The 15,068-nt window shown below is 33.9% G+C and overlaps 2 protein-coding genes across 2 annotated transcripts; one reads left to right on the forward strand and one right to left on the reverse strand.

Moving 5' to 3' along the window:
- Positions 1-977: 977 nt before the first annotated feature.
- LOC132758002 (procathepsin L-like) lies at positions 978-12,490 on the forward strand. Its single transcript, XM_060749520.1, has 10 exons — positions 978-1,132; positions 1,996-2,063; positions 7,009-7,074; positions 7,562-7,667; positions 7,962-8,108; positions 9,143-9,266; positions 9,855-9,964; positions 10,471-10,615; positions 11,594-11,720; positions 12,110-12,490. The coding sequence occupies exons 1-10, from the start codon at positions 1,112-1,114 to the stop codon at positions 12,207-12,209; spliced, it is 1,014 nt and encodes a 337-aa protein (XP_060605503.1). The 5' UTR covers positions 978-1,111; the 3' UTR covers positions 12,210-12,490.
- LOC132758003 (uncharacterized) lies at positions 12,487-13,942 on the reverse strand. Its single transcript, XM_060749521.1, has 2 exons — positions 13,749-13,942; positions 12,487-13,419 (listed from the first exon to the last, which is right to left on the reverse strand). The coding sequence occupies exon 2, from the start codon at positions 13,277-13,279 to the stop codon at positions 12,515-12,517; it is 765 nt and encodes a 254-aa protein (XP_060605504.1). The 5' UTR covers positions 13,280-13,419; positions 13,749-13,942; the 3' UTR covers positions 12,487-12,514.
- Positions 13,943-15,068: the final 1,126 nt, after the last annotated feature.

A 15,068-nucleotide genomic window follows, 5' to 3' on the forward strand; every position in this document is an offset into this window, starting at 1 on the left:
ATATTTTGTATTTAATTTATTTTTGTTAAAACGAAATATTAATTCGTTTAAACGAAAAATAACTCGTTAAGAAACATAAAACAAAATATATACAACTAAAAAAGAGGGGAACAAACCTAATATACTAGTAAATTGTGACAGTTAAGGGGCCCCTTAGCAACGCATCAAGATCATATCTTGGGCCATTCCTTGGTCAAAATATTAAAAACAGTGTATAAAAATGTATCCTAACATCAACTCAACTACTGGATTTTATTATGCTATTATGTTATTACATGTATATAAATGAGCCGTGTCATGACAAAGCCAACATAATGGGTTTGCGACCAGCATGGATCCAGACCAGCCTGCGCATCCGCGCAGTCTGATCAGGATCCATGCTGTTCGCTTACAAACCCTATATCAAGTAGAGAAACTGTTAGCGAACAGCATGGATCCTGATCAGACTGCGCGGGTGCGCAGGCTGGTCTGGATCTATGCTGGTCGCAAACCCATTATGTTGGTTTTGTCATGACGCGGCTCAAATGTAGTTTTGAAATACGACTCATTCCAAACAACTTTATTAACCAAGAACTTGCTGAATTTCTGAAATAGACTTTTCCTGTTTGTCAATTATAAATTGTGGGAAAAAAATCAAGATGAAAATTTAAAGTTTGTCAGCCTACAGTATAGAGTCTGGTTAGTTAGCACATATGTGCTGACTGGCCTAGCTCTATACTGGTTGAAATGGCTATTTACTTTCGGTTTAAGCAGGATTGGGGTTACAGAGTTCTGTTGTTGTTGTTGTTGAACTTAAAATCACGCTGTCATCGGTTCATTCATAATGCGGAAAAAGAAATGCATGCGATACAATGCAATCATACAACCTCGTGGACAATTATCTATTTTATCTATTAGTATGTGTCCAAGATAACAGTTATCACATTGAGAAGATAACAGTGTTCTGTTTACTCATATGAGAGATTATCACATTATCTTATGACATTATAAACATTGGTTACATCAATGGTGCTGAATTATTCATTTATTTCTTGTTGATCAAAGAACATAAACCGGCATAAAAGTTTTGTTATTTAACTTTCGTGTGTTTTAATAAAATAAGAAGGACAAAATGACCGTTCCATGTGTAAAGGTAATCACATTTATTTTAATTTCCCAACCTCTTATGCTGAAAGAATAAAGTGTTATTTGAACTTGAATCACCTTAGTATAATTATGTTTACTCACTTTGGAGAATTTGTCTTTTTATTGGTATACATTGTATTTCAAATTACAAATGGCTGATACTTTTCTTTTTATAAGAGATTCAGATTTAAAATGGACTGGTCTTCAATGGGCACATTTTCCATAAAAAATTAACTTAAGAAGCTCCTGTTGTGCAAAGAATTTGAAATTTACCGTATTTGACCCTTCCAGAGGGTCTCACTTGCACAATCTAACTAAAGTTTAGATATACTTACGTTATTTCTTCCATGTAGATCTGATTGCCACATATTAGTTTTGCCCTCTTTTTGATTCGGATTTCCCGAGAAAGCTATTTTTAGCCATACAATCAAACCGTTCTTTACATATAGGTATGAATATCGCTATCCGTGGAAGTATAACACATTGTTGATTTGTTTTGTTTTTTTTGTCATAAAAAAGTTGTTTGAATTAATTTGAAATAAATAAATTTGAAAAAATAGACTCATTTTTTAATGGGCGAGATTAATTGTTTTGCCAGTTTACCTGCCGGTAAGTTTATCACTTGCAAGACATTATGGAATCATGCCGGTTCAAGAAGGGAAACGTAATCTACTGAATGTTCAGATTCTGTGCAAGTTCAGGTCAAATAAAAAACAACAACAAAAAACTGCAAGTGTGCTGACACGAAGTTATTGACGCATGGATAACATGCAATCACAGAGTGTCACCAGGACCAACGATTGCCAGGTTGAAAAATCATCTATCCTTTCAAACGTTATATTTTATTTGTTTATGTCTATCCTTTTTCAGATGTTAATGGTCTGTTTGTTCGGGGTCATGGTTCAACATGCCTTATCAGAAACAATATTAGCTGATAGGTAAATGTAAAATGTTATCATATATATTTAGAACAAATATGCATGCACGAATGGCCTGGCGATTAAAAATAAATGCCGTTCTATATGTATTATACTAATATCTTGCCGGCCTATTTTTAGTTTTTTTAGATTCTATGTTAAATAAACAAAGGCTGTCGCTATTTCGACAGACACAATCGTATACGAGGAACATTTCAAATATTTGATTACGGGTTCGAATTAAGAATCTGATTGGTCGGGGTAGATTTTTACATTAAAGTTTTGCCAGCAGCCTTAATATAATGTACATATAATTTATAGATAAAAAAAGCCATTTTCCGAAACGTAAACAAACATTTTACATGTATTCGCACAAGAACGCGTTTATATAACGGAAATTTATGTAACAAGACTTATTACATGTTGTTCGGCGGGAGAATCATTACCTTGTTAGATATATAGGCAATGAACCATTATAAGCAAACAGTATACATTTTCCTAATATATTTTATAAGTTTTATACTTTTTGTTCGATCGACAACTCATATTTATCTATTTTTACCATTATAAAATAATAAAACCAAGGGATTGTACAATTTTGCAATTTACCTTGAACGCGTATATCATTCGGTAACGCGTTTATGTACATATATATATTTGTGCGACCATAAGTTTTGCGAACAAAATTTGATTGCATTTTAAAATATCAACATTTGATATCAAAACATAATTACTTGTACACTTGTATTGCGTATTTCCCTTTTCAAACATCTTTCAACATATTTAAGTAAGAATTGTTTTCGTTTAGAGATAAAAAAAAATCCTGTGGCTTTATAAATGACAAGCGGCGTTCTTTGTTGTCAGTCTGTACGTTCGTCCACCTGTTCGTAGACCGTCAATTCCAATTGTAAAATTTCTTTTTGAGGGAACTGATAACTAAGTTTCAAATGAATGTAAAGCTTTAGTTTTTTATGTTCTCGTACGTATCATTTTCTGTTATTTACTGTTAAAGATATATTATGCACAAATTTGATATTTGAAAATTGTTACACTGTCTATTTGTTAATATGGAATCAACATGTTTCAAATTCACACAAGGTAAATATGTTATGTTTTAAATTCTACACACTAGAGGAGGCCACAATATAAATAATAATGTATAGTGCCATTAAAAACGCAGAACTTTTAAAAGGACCAACAGTATTTGACCTATCAAAGGGAATGCAGCTTCCAATAGATAGTTTGTAAAAATTTTTAATCCAAATCAGACTTATTCAGTAAGAGTTTCATAGATTTGTATGATTTCTGCGATTAAACTATTTTACTGAAAAATTAGCAAAGTAATTCTTTATGATTTGAAAAATATCATAATGTAACCGCTTGAAATTCTTTGAAAGACATGGTTGACATTCCGATCAACGCAGTACGTATAACATGCTAATTGAACATACGTGCCAGAATACATGAAATAACTCTAAAATAATATTGACCTTCCAATCGACGAACCTACGCAGTATAACCTGCTAATTTAACATACGTGCCAGAATATTTGTACATTTGTTTAAAGCATTTATTACATTACATATAATTTGTAACATTAACACATACGTTGACCTATTTCAATGTTAAGGATGGGTGAAAATGAATATTAACTTTTATCTGAAACCTATAAGATTCGCGAAACTCCTACTTATCATATTTGAAACATACAATATAAGTGAAATTTTCTTAAAAGTACGCTTTTTATCTATATAAAATCGTCAAAATTCGAAATTTTCAGTATCAAACATTGTTTTGCAAACAAAAAGATAACAACTTTCCTTAAAAACCCAAACAACGAAAGAAAACAAAACAACAACAACAACAACAACAAAAAAAATAAAGTTTCCTTTTAAAAGGAAAGGCTTGCTCAGTTGTGCCATCATCCCTTCCCTTTAAAATCGTTTTTTTTTGTTTCAATTTATTATCACATTTTTTTTTAATTAAGGTATTTGTATATCATAAAGGGTTTATTCAGTTTTTTTTTCTCGAAAAAAAAAAGTTTCACTTTTGAAGGGATAGGTAGGGTAAGCCCAAGACTTGACGAGCACCTGTGCCCATTTGTTTGAGCACCAGTGTTATGCGTGCAAATTTAGACCAAATAGGGACCAGAAGTCCACTGTATAAACGAATATTTTTTGTCAAAAACGAATCGAAATCTATTCTCTACTGTATAGAACTAATAAAGAAAATAATCAATCGTAAAAATACTATCATTGGCTCTCACGTGGAGATCAATTTATCATACTGAAACAACTGTGCACATTTCATTTCCACTTTTTTTCTCAGAGAGAGTCATTCGTTTTGGCAGTTGCTAATTTCATTTATATAGCAGCTTTAGAGACAAGTAAATGCGCTAAAAGACTTCGTTACGTGGTACCAATTAATAAGCATGTATCAACTATGTTACACCTTAAATATATATGATCACAGATATACCGACAACACAGATCAGCACGTGTTATATGCATGGGCTATTTTTAGATTACCCCACCAAGACGTTTAAACTCTCTCAGTAGATCTAAATATATAACTCGATCATGCACTAATATTCTGCGTGATTCGGTCACGATCTTTTGGTAAGCAGGACCGCCCTTTGGAGACGGAATACTACTACAGTAACCATTTTCTATTGTATAAAACTAATAAAGACAAAAAAACAATTATAAAAGAAACAAACTTTTGCGTCTTGAAAAAGAATTGAAACGGAATCAAGGAAAAATAGAAATCCTATTTATATAAACAAACTGGGATTACCGAAGTAACTAAAATAGCTTAGATTTCCGTAATATTACTTCGTCTGATTCCGCAGTATGACGGAATCGCCCGAATTGTCACGATTTCAATCGGAACTACCTCGGCTATTAGCATTAATCCGAAGAGTGACGGAAAGGGCCGAAAAATTGCGATTGGCACGATTGCAGCTGGTTTCCCGTTCAATCAAGCACTAACAAATGTAAGCAGGAAACCACCTAACCGGAACAACTTTTCCAAAACAAAGGCTTGCAGCCGTGGCTGCAAGCCAAAAAGAAAAAAAAACAGAACTAGGAGGCATGACATTCAATGTCTTGTTGACGTTTATATGATATTTTATATACGGAAACTTACGATACAAACCGAACTCTCACGAATCTAACATGTGTTTTGCATTTCCCTAACACATACTTTTTTATTACATGACAATTTTTTAAAGCAAAACATCAAATGGACCCCATATCTTTTTTTTAAAAATATGACATAATGAAACTACCTTAAAAGGATAATTGTGTTTGCAACAGATAAGATTCAAATCTTGTAATTCAAATATAACGTATGTTGGTGTATTTGGTCCGCTTGTAATTCAAATATTATGTTTGTTGGTGCATTTGGTCCAAACAACAAGCTGAATACCCAACTGTTATTCAAATATTTATGCATGCTGGTGCATTTGGTCCGAACTACAAGCTGAATACAAAACTACAAGCTTGTAATTCAAATATTATGTAAGTTGGTGCATTTGGTCCGAACTACCAGCTGGATACCCAACTTCAAGTTTGTAATTCAAATATTACGTATGCTGGTGTATCTTGGTTGAACTACAAGCTGAATACCCAACTACTAGCTTGTAATTTAAATATAAGGTACCGGTAGGCTGGTATATCTTGGCTGAACTACAAGCTGAATACCCAACTACTAGCTTGTAATTCAAATATTATGTATAATTGTGTATTTGGTCCGAACTTCAAGCTGAATACCAAATTACAAACTTTTAAATTCAAATATTATGTTTGCAAGTGTTTTTGGTCCGAACTACAAGCTGAATACCCAACTACAAGCTTGTAATTCAAATATTACGTACCGGTATGCTGGTGTATCTTGGCTGAACTAAAAGCTGAATACCCAACTACTAGCCTGTAATTCAAATATTGTGTATGCTGGTGTATTTGGTCCGAAATACTACAAGTTGTATACCCAACTCTAAGCTTGTTATTCAAATATTATGTATGCTGGTGTATCTTGGCCGAACTACATGCTGAATACCTAACTTCTAGCTTGTAATTCAAATATTATGAATGCTGGTGCTGTTATTGTGAATTACAAGCTGAATACCAGTATTCAAGCTTGTAATTGGCAAACTACAAGTTAAATTACGATGTACAATGTACAAGTCGATCTTCAAGCTGAATTCAAGCTTGTAATCGGCGAACTAAAAATTGAATTACTATGTACAATATACAAGCCGAACTACAAGCTGAATACCAAACTACAAGCTTGTAATTGGCGAATTACAAGCTGAACTACGATGTACAATGTGCAAGCCAACTTCATATACCTCACATTACAATGTATATGTAATCATTAAACTATATGCATTCAGTTGTTATTGAAACATTTGACTTAGACTTTATAGAAAATAAATTTTCAATTACCTCCCTTTATTAACATGAAATGAAAATTCGGTAATATCTTTACAAAACAATGCTTTTTGGAACTTACAATATTGATAAATATTGGTATTGAGCATCATATTTATGATATAAAACCATAAAAAATAATTTAGGATCTTGAAAGCGCAGCAGTACTTTTCCTCTGCATAATTAAAAAAAAAATTCAATAAAAAGTAATTTTAGTTATATCTCGACCGATATATTTACATGTTTTCGAATTTCGGACCTAGTAAATATTTGCAGGAAAAAGACTCCTGTCATGTAATAAAGTTACTAATAATCATTCTGTCTGACTTTGTGAAAACAGTTTGTAAGTATTTTTTTAAATATATATCAGAGCCATTATTTCACAATCTCTGTTCGCAAAATTTAAGTGATCTTTACATGGAACAAAAGTTCAAATAATAATTTAAGTGACGTTAAGTTAAATCTGCCTAAATTAAATTATAATCAAGTATTCTTCATTTTACTAGAATGTTTTTATATTCCTTTTTTTCCAGTGACAGCTACAATAATTACACGAAAAGCTACAATAAAGAATATCATCGGAAGGAGTATGAGAAAAGGTATCATCTGTTTGAATTAAGTTCTCATTATGCAAATGTAAATTAAGAGAAAAAAAAGAAGGAAAGAAAGAAAGAAAGAATAGAAAGAAAGAAAGAAAAGAAAGAAAGCTCACGATTTTCTTTGTCTGCTTCCTTCCGGGGTCGATGTAATCAGGCTACTTTATATATGATATATATAAATCATACTTTATTTTTGTCTCATTCGTGTACATACATTTTTGTACATACATGTACATGTATAATTATACAATTATTCACATTAAGCCTGCATACAACCATTCAATACAAGAATTTCAAGAGACATTTTACCAATGGGAAACATATTCAAGACCTATTACAGTTAGACTGGAATCAAATAGTACAATTACAATGTATATAAACAGAATATTAAAAGGCTACTAGGTTTTCCTACGGTAGCCCATTTATACTGAACCATTCCAGAAAGATAAAAATAAAGCGTTGTTTAAACATTTGTTCTTTTCAACAGATTCCAGATTTGGCAAAACAATGTTGACTTGATTAATAATCACAATAAAGAGTTCTCGCTAGGTCTTCACTCGTACACAATGGGGCTGAACCAGTTTACCGACATGGTATTTATCTTTATATAGTTAAAACCTTCAAGATCGTTCCAACACTTTTGTGAATATCAACTCTGTGCGTGTAACTAAAAATAATTCTTTGAAAATCTGTGCAGAATTTTAACAACTATTTATTCCGATGATTGAAAAGCATTACTAATTCCTAATTTCGTAGTGTATCATTTTTAAGTAAAGTACATTTCTTAGTCAATGCATAAAAACCATATAAGCGTGCAACAAAAAAAGTAGTTCTTTAAACCCGGGCGTAGAAATTTTCAATCACAATCATTGTAAAATTGATTTCAGACTAACGATGAGTACCGGAAATTGATGCTTACATATAAACCGAACACAGGTACCACAGGAGCAAGTGAATTTCCAGTATTTTCAAAACCGTTACCTAAATCTGTTGACTGGAAGGCGGAAGGATACGTAACGGAAGTTGGTAACCAGGTAAAGATTTGTTTGTAATTTGGGATTTTTGACACTTGAGCTTCTAGGTTATTTTTTTATATCTAGTCTAATAGGGATTATGCTCTTGAAAATGACATTGTCCAGCTCATCTGAAGTGACTGTATATTTCAAAAGCTGCTACTGGTTATATCATCAGCTGGATAAAACCTTGCCGGAGAAACTTATCTATATCCAGTCATTAAGTCATATGATGACGTCAAATGTTTTCCAGCATATAGATGCTATTTCATCGGGGAAAAGTAAGAATGAAACCAATTAATTATTCTAAAAACATGATTAAAAGCAGGAATAAATTCACAATACATTTGGGTTGAATGAAATAATGGTTTTAATGTCCGGGATTTGATTATTCGTTTCGCTGCGGAAAGTTGGATTCTTGGCTTCGCTAAATTTTCTCGCCAAAGACACACCTTTCTCCGGCTCACCGGGATTAAACCTTTCCTATCCCGACATTTCAACCCATGTTTCTCTATTTATAATGATAAGACCAGCACTTGATGCCATAAAATATAAATCTGACTTAATATTTATATACATCCGTTATCTTAAAGGCCCATTAAATATCAAACGTATTTATATTTAGTGTCCGGTTACAGTTTGTAAAAGAGTTACTAATTCTTCATAAAGATGGGCCATCTTTTGCATCTTTAACGTTTTATCGATTGGTAATATAATAGAGATCTAGTATATTGTATGAAAGAAAAAAAAGTATCACATTCTGTTGTTTTATTTTTGCTATCTTTTTGAAAAATTATTCTAAATTCAGCATTATTTGTCCAGGTGTTAAGTACAAATGTATTTCACCTGTATTAGATTCATAATTACAACATTTTAAATAACATATTTTCCCTTTCAACGGGATGAAAATTCTATTTATTTCTGAGGATCAGTATGACTTTAATATATGAAATGTATACCCCGGTATGTATTTTTAAATATATGAAATGCATATGTATTTAACGGTAATACTCTTCATTTATATTTCGTTTATTCACGTTACCTATTTCTACTAGGGTCAGTGTGGAAGTTGTTGGGCGTACACCGCTACTGGCGCCCTTGAAGGACAACATAAAAAGAAAACCGGCGTTCTTGTGGATCTATCAGAACAAAACCTTATGGATTGTAGTCAAAAACTGGGTAAGTCAAAGAAAGATACAGACCGGTACTTACTAAAGCCGCCTCATGGAGATTATAGAAACTCATAAGGATTTAAAAAAAAAATCCGCCAAATTTGCCAGACATATGACTTCCATACAATTCCTTTGAATTGTATTAGCTGTAACAACTTTTATCAAACCTCAGAAGTAAATACATTTTATGATCAGGCTGCATGATGTATCTTTCATTAAAACTTTCCGCCAGTCCGTGGGCGAGTGGTTAATGTCGTTCACTTCAAACCACTTGCCTCTCACCGCTGTGGCTTCGAATCCCGACAGGGACTTTAGATTTTTCATGTGACGAAGCTATCCAGGTAGCTAACGGAACGTCGGTGGTTCTACTCAGGTGCCTGTTCGTACCTGAAATAATGCACGGAAGGGCACCTGAGGTCTTCCTCCACCAGTAAAGCTGTCGTCGCGATATGGCCTATACTGTGTCGATGTGACGTAAAACCCAAAACAAAACAAAACAAAAAGAAAATTGCGGCTTTGATACGGAAATCTTCTCCAAGTTAACTCAACTAGGGATGCGTTAGATTAATTTTCTTTCATATGGTTTTTTTTCCAGGAAATCAAGGATGTGAAGGCGGTTTTATGGATTACGCATTTAAATACGTGAAGCAAAATGGCGGAATTGACACAGAACAGTCTTATCCATATAACCTTACCAACCCAGGGGTAAGTTTAAATAAAAAAGTATGTGGTACCTCCATGGCTACTGAAGGAACGAATTCTGCCGGGAACTATTTATTCTTACACGTGAGGAACTGGCTTCCAGAATGACGGTTACACTACACAGGCGTCCGCTTGTTACTAAAATATTGCATTGAGGGGCACTGCAGGGGCTTCTCTTGACACTCATTTGGAAAAGCTTATAATATAACAGATAAAACATAGCATGAAACCCTCCCAGGGTCCGTGCTTTAAAATGAGAGCTCTGGTATCTGTTAATATGTGATCTCTAAATAATATTAATCATCAGTCTTTTTGTTATATTTTATTTTATTATTTTGAATTATATTGTGATCATAAATCGTAAGTTTTTTTTTTACTAAACCAGTATTATGAATATATTCTTAATGATAAAATGGCTGTACTAAATTAAAGGATGAAATATAAGTCGTTTACGCTACTGCATCTAGATTATAATTATTTATTTATATATTATCTTTATCTGTTGATAGACTTACACGTGCCGGTACCGGAAGTCCGACAGTGGAGCGACTTGTACTGGCTACGTCGACCTACCTAAAGGCAATGAAAAATCTTTGCAAGAAGCCGTGGCATTCATTGGACCTATTTCCGGAGCTGTTGATGCGAGTCATATAGGTTTGCGACCATAATAATTTCCTTTTTTTCTATTTGGGCGGTTTCAGTAGTCTTTTCTCGTTTAGGATACACGCATTCTTTACTTGTGGACCAAACCCCGATTTTCATAGAATGGCAGAAACGTGTCACATTGAGCGTTCCATGATACATGTAAATGCCAAATGTGCCCTTCTATGGATATTATTTATTTTTAGAAGCCGGTGCCAGGGGGCGTGCATGGGCGGTAGCTTGCAATTAACACTAACGTCAATGCACAGGCTCATTCAATCCGAACGTGCAACATTTTCAGTTTTAACGTTTTTGTGCATTTTGAAGAGATTTCGTCTATGTTTTATATATAATTCAAAACATATAAGGCAATTTAAATGTTTAATGCTACATGCTTATACGATCGGGTCTAATACTTTAGAAAAAGTTATGTTTGTGTCATATATTCGTGTACTACATTAAGCATTGCATGTGCTTTATAGCGTAGCAAACATAGAAGTCGTCATATGACGGTCGATATGTTGAGATGACTGACACTCCAAATCACGTACCCTTAACCGCCGTGTGTTCGAATACCTCTTTCATTCCAGGAGGCTATCCAGATAGCTTACAGAACGTCAGTGGTTTTGCTCACATGCCTGCTCTTGTCGAGTGTTATTCAATTATCAGTGTGAATGAAGAGGTAGAGCGACTTTTGTCTTTTCCTCTAACTTAATAACCTTTATTTGAGCCGCGCCATGACAAAACCAACATAATACGTTTGCGACCAGCATGGATCAAGACCAGCCTGCGCATCCGCGCAGTCTCATCAGGGATCCATGCTGTTCGTTTACAAACACTATAACAAGTAGAGAAACTGACAGCGAACAGCATGGATCCTGATCAGACTGCGCGGATGCGCAGGCTGGTCTGGATCCATGCTGGTCGCAAACCCATTATGTTGGTTTTGTCATGGCGCGGCTCATTTGATGTGGTTTTTTTTAATTTTAGGATTTCAGATGTACAAATCCGGTGTATATGACGACCAGCATTGTTCGTCTACTATAGTGGATCACAGTCTTGTTGTTGTTGGTTATGGTGTTGAAAATGGAAAGGAATTTTATAACTGTAAAAATAGGTATGACGTAAACATTATATACATGTACATGTGTTTCTTAATTTCTTAATTGTTGAAGAATATCCGATTCAAGGAAACAAGAATTTAAATTTTTTTTTCGCTGTTTAGCAAAACTAAAAAACCGGGCAGATTTCTAAAGCTAAAATTTCTAGAAAAGGAACATATTCTATTAAACAACAAAACAAGAAAGTGACGTTAAAGAAGTCAAATATTGATGTTGGCCTATTTCTTTCTATATTATTTACGCTTTGCATCGTTAACCTCATTTCTAATGATGAGGTATGTAACTATGTTCGGACAAAACTCAACTTACATAAAACACCTTTTCAGGAAATGATTAGTATCTGAACTTAATAGAATATTCAATGAAAGTCCTTCATTTTTTTCAGTTGGGGAACATCATGGGGTGATCAAGGCTATATAAAGATGGTACGTAACAAAAACAACCAATGTGGAATAGCGAGCACCGCCAGTTACCCGACTATGTAAACACCGTGTTTGTAACAAGGAAAACCATTGGTTCATTTTCATTCATGGATTGATGTAAAAGTTGTGCATGGACGTATTACAGCAAAGACCATAATCTTACACAAAACAGTTCTTTCCTGTAGGAAATAATACTAGGAAATTATAATGCTTATCTCCATCATATTGATAAAATTTAAGTTTGCGTTCATGCTACTAGTAGATCGACACAACGCTTTGAGTAAAAATTTGAAATGATTGATGTGCCAATGTTCGCAGAACAAACAAATAGATCTACAAGACAGTTTTATAGTACATTTTATTTGTAATTACATGTAAACATCAGCTGGGTCGATATTTTGTTGATTTGTCTTCCGATCGATACTATCGATTGAATGATAATATCCAGAATTTGTAGACGATAGCGTCTCGGATTTGGGCTCTTCCTTTACGATTGGTTCTTGCTGTGACGTCACTTCATCTGCGTTGTAATAGACGCTGTCTCCAATCTTCGTCATTTGCATATTTTCTGTTTTAGTCTCCTTTTCTGGAATGTTTTGATTATCTTTGATGAATACGATACTGGGTGGGGGCGGTGTTTCCGTACAATATGCGCAGAGTAACCACAGTATAATGAACAGGACAAGTGCACAGCCTGCAGCAATTCCACCAACCATTGCGTCATGTTTTAACTCTTTCGTCAGTTCCGGTCCATAATAAGGTCCATCTACATTGATCCCTATTTTTACAACCTGCGTTCCGTTTACCCCTGTATCTACAATGCAATAATATACCCCGAAGTCTTCATCGTCAAGCCTGGCAATGGACAAAAGGAATCCATTGTTTCTGACAGCGATTTGGCCATCTTTAACATCTGTATCCGATCCAGTCAACCAAACGTCACTAGACGGCATTATCCAAGCTTTTACAGAATGAATGACGGCACTATGTTTATAGAATTTAGCACAGTCTAAATCTACTTTCTCAAAATATTCAACGTTCTGGTTCCATGCATCATTTTCGCCACGCACGAGTGACAGTGGCAACTCGGGTAATGCAAGGAACAACAGGAATGAAATTTGAAACAAAACCATTTTTGTTTTTGGTTATGTCCGCTATCAGACGAACTAAATTTTCCTCTGCCTTTTAAAGCGTACAGATGTGTGCAGGCAATGCTTTGCCGTATTCTCAACGAACGATCGTTTTTACAACGTCATGTGACGTCACAGAATATCTATAAAGAAAACAAAAATCTTGATTAGCGAAACGTTAATGAAATTGAAATAACCATAGCTGTGATACTAGAAAGGGGGAAATTGTTTTCGATTTTTGGAATAAATTATTGCCAACTTATACCTTTGTACAATCGATCTTGACAAAACTCTTTTATATATTTGAACCTAAGTATTCAACCAATCAACTACAAGACTATTGAAAAAAGTTAAGATATATTCCTTACTACCTTGTCAATCAGACGCTGTGGTTGCATAACCTATTTGAGCCATTTTATAATATAATTAACAATAAGAGCACCAAGACCAAAAGAAAATTTAACGTTCTTACCTTAACTTACAAGTCCTTTCTGTTAAATGAGAGTAACAGTGGTATAAGGGTAAAACATATTCTTCACCGTTATCATAGGTTCACCCGTAAAACACAGAACATGACAACAACACTGTAATGTTATCAAGATATGTACGTAAACATTAGCAAGAAGGAAGTTCTTTATAGATACCAAAATATTTGCTAAGTGTGTAAAGAACGTGAAGGTTAAATTTCAAGCGCTTCATAAAAATAATTTTGTCATTACAAAAACAGTGAACTCCGTACTACTCGGCATGAGTTTTGAAGAGGTCTTTGTAGTTTCTCTTTGTATAATGGTTGTTTTATAAAATTCATAAACTCTGGAACAGAACAGAGCATAATTATCTTTTAAATTATTAGCTTAAATTACATATCAAGCAACACACGCATGAGTATACATAAAAACAGTGGTTTTTCCCCTTAAATTAACACATAACATTATTTTATATAATACTTCTACATGCAGTACCATATTAGGTATTTATTAAGAGGAAAACTAACAATTATCACGAGAGATAGAAAAAAACGACACATTTTAATTAGGGCTTGTTTAAACTGAATACCGTACCTTTTCAACTTTACCAGATTATTTCAGGCGCGAGTGGGAACCTGTCGGAGAGATATCAAAAATAAAAATAAAAATAATTAAATATTAAATAAATAAATAAATCGTAAAGATAAAAAACCACGCAATCGAGATAAAGAAAGATAATAATAAATGAATGTTCTTTACTTTTGAACACGGTATGTATCCATGCATCCATAAATGGATACTTCAAGGAAGATAAACTTGTCAGCTAGCTCGTCTAAGCTAGGCTATGTCAATGTAGCTACTTATCTCGCTTTGGTATCTCAAGTAAAAGTTTGATTTAAAATATGATTTAAACAATAAAGATTAGATTTTTTTTCACGAACGGTGAAAAGCGATGGGTCGAAATCTTTGGTGATTTTCACCATGACCCAGATGCTTTTTTTAAAAAACCATAGCATTTTTATCACATAGATGGGATTGAAAATTGGCACATTTAGTGACAGGTCAAAGTAGAAACAATTTACTAGTCTTCCAGTCTGTTATTATCACCATGACCTGGCAGTATCATCGAACTCTGGAGGACTGGATACATACCGTGTTGAAATGCCGTTACAGATTTCATATTTAACAACCTTTGAATTGAAATGAGCCGCGCCATGACAAAACCAACATAATGGATTTGCGACCAGCATGGATCCAGACCAGCCTGCGCATCCGCGCAGTCTGATCAGGATCCATGCTGTTCGCTTAAAAACTCTATAACAAGT

This window comes from Ruditapes philippinarum, unplaced genomic scaffold (assembly GCF_026571515.1).
Source record: "Ruditapes philippinarum isolate M1 unplaced genomic scaffold, ASM2657151v2 ctg3176_1_1_1_1, whole genome shotgun sequence".
NCBI classification, from domain to species: Eukaryota; Metazoa; Mollusca; class Bivalvia; order Venerida; family Veneridae; genus Ruditapes; species Ruditapes philippinarum.

Excerpts from the sequence above, each read along its gene's own strand:
- LOC132758002 (XM_060749520.1), top strand. The coding sequence starts at position 1,112 with ATGACCGTTCCATGTGTAAAG. Across the intron at positions 7,075-7,561 it reads CGGAAGGAGTATGAGAAAAG|ATTCCAGATTTGGCAAAACA; the intron begins GTATCATCTGTT and ends TCTTTTCAACAG. Across the intron at positions 9,267-9,854 it reads GGATTGTAGTCAAAAACTGG|GAAATCAAGGATGTGAAGGC; the intron begins GTAAGTCAAAGA and ends TTTTTTTTCCAG.
- LOC132758003 (XM_060749521.1), bottom strand. The coding sequence starts at position 13,279 with ATGGTTTTGTTTCAAATTTCATTCCTGTTGTTCCTTGCATTACCCGAG.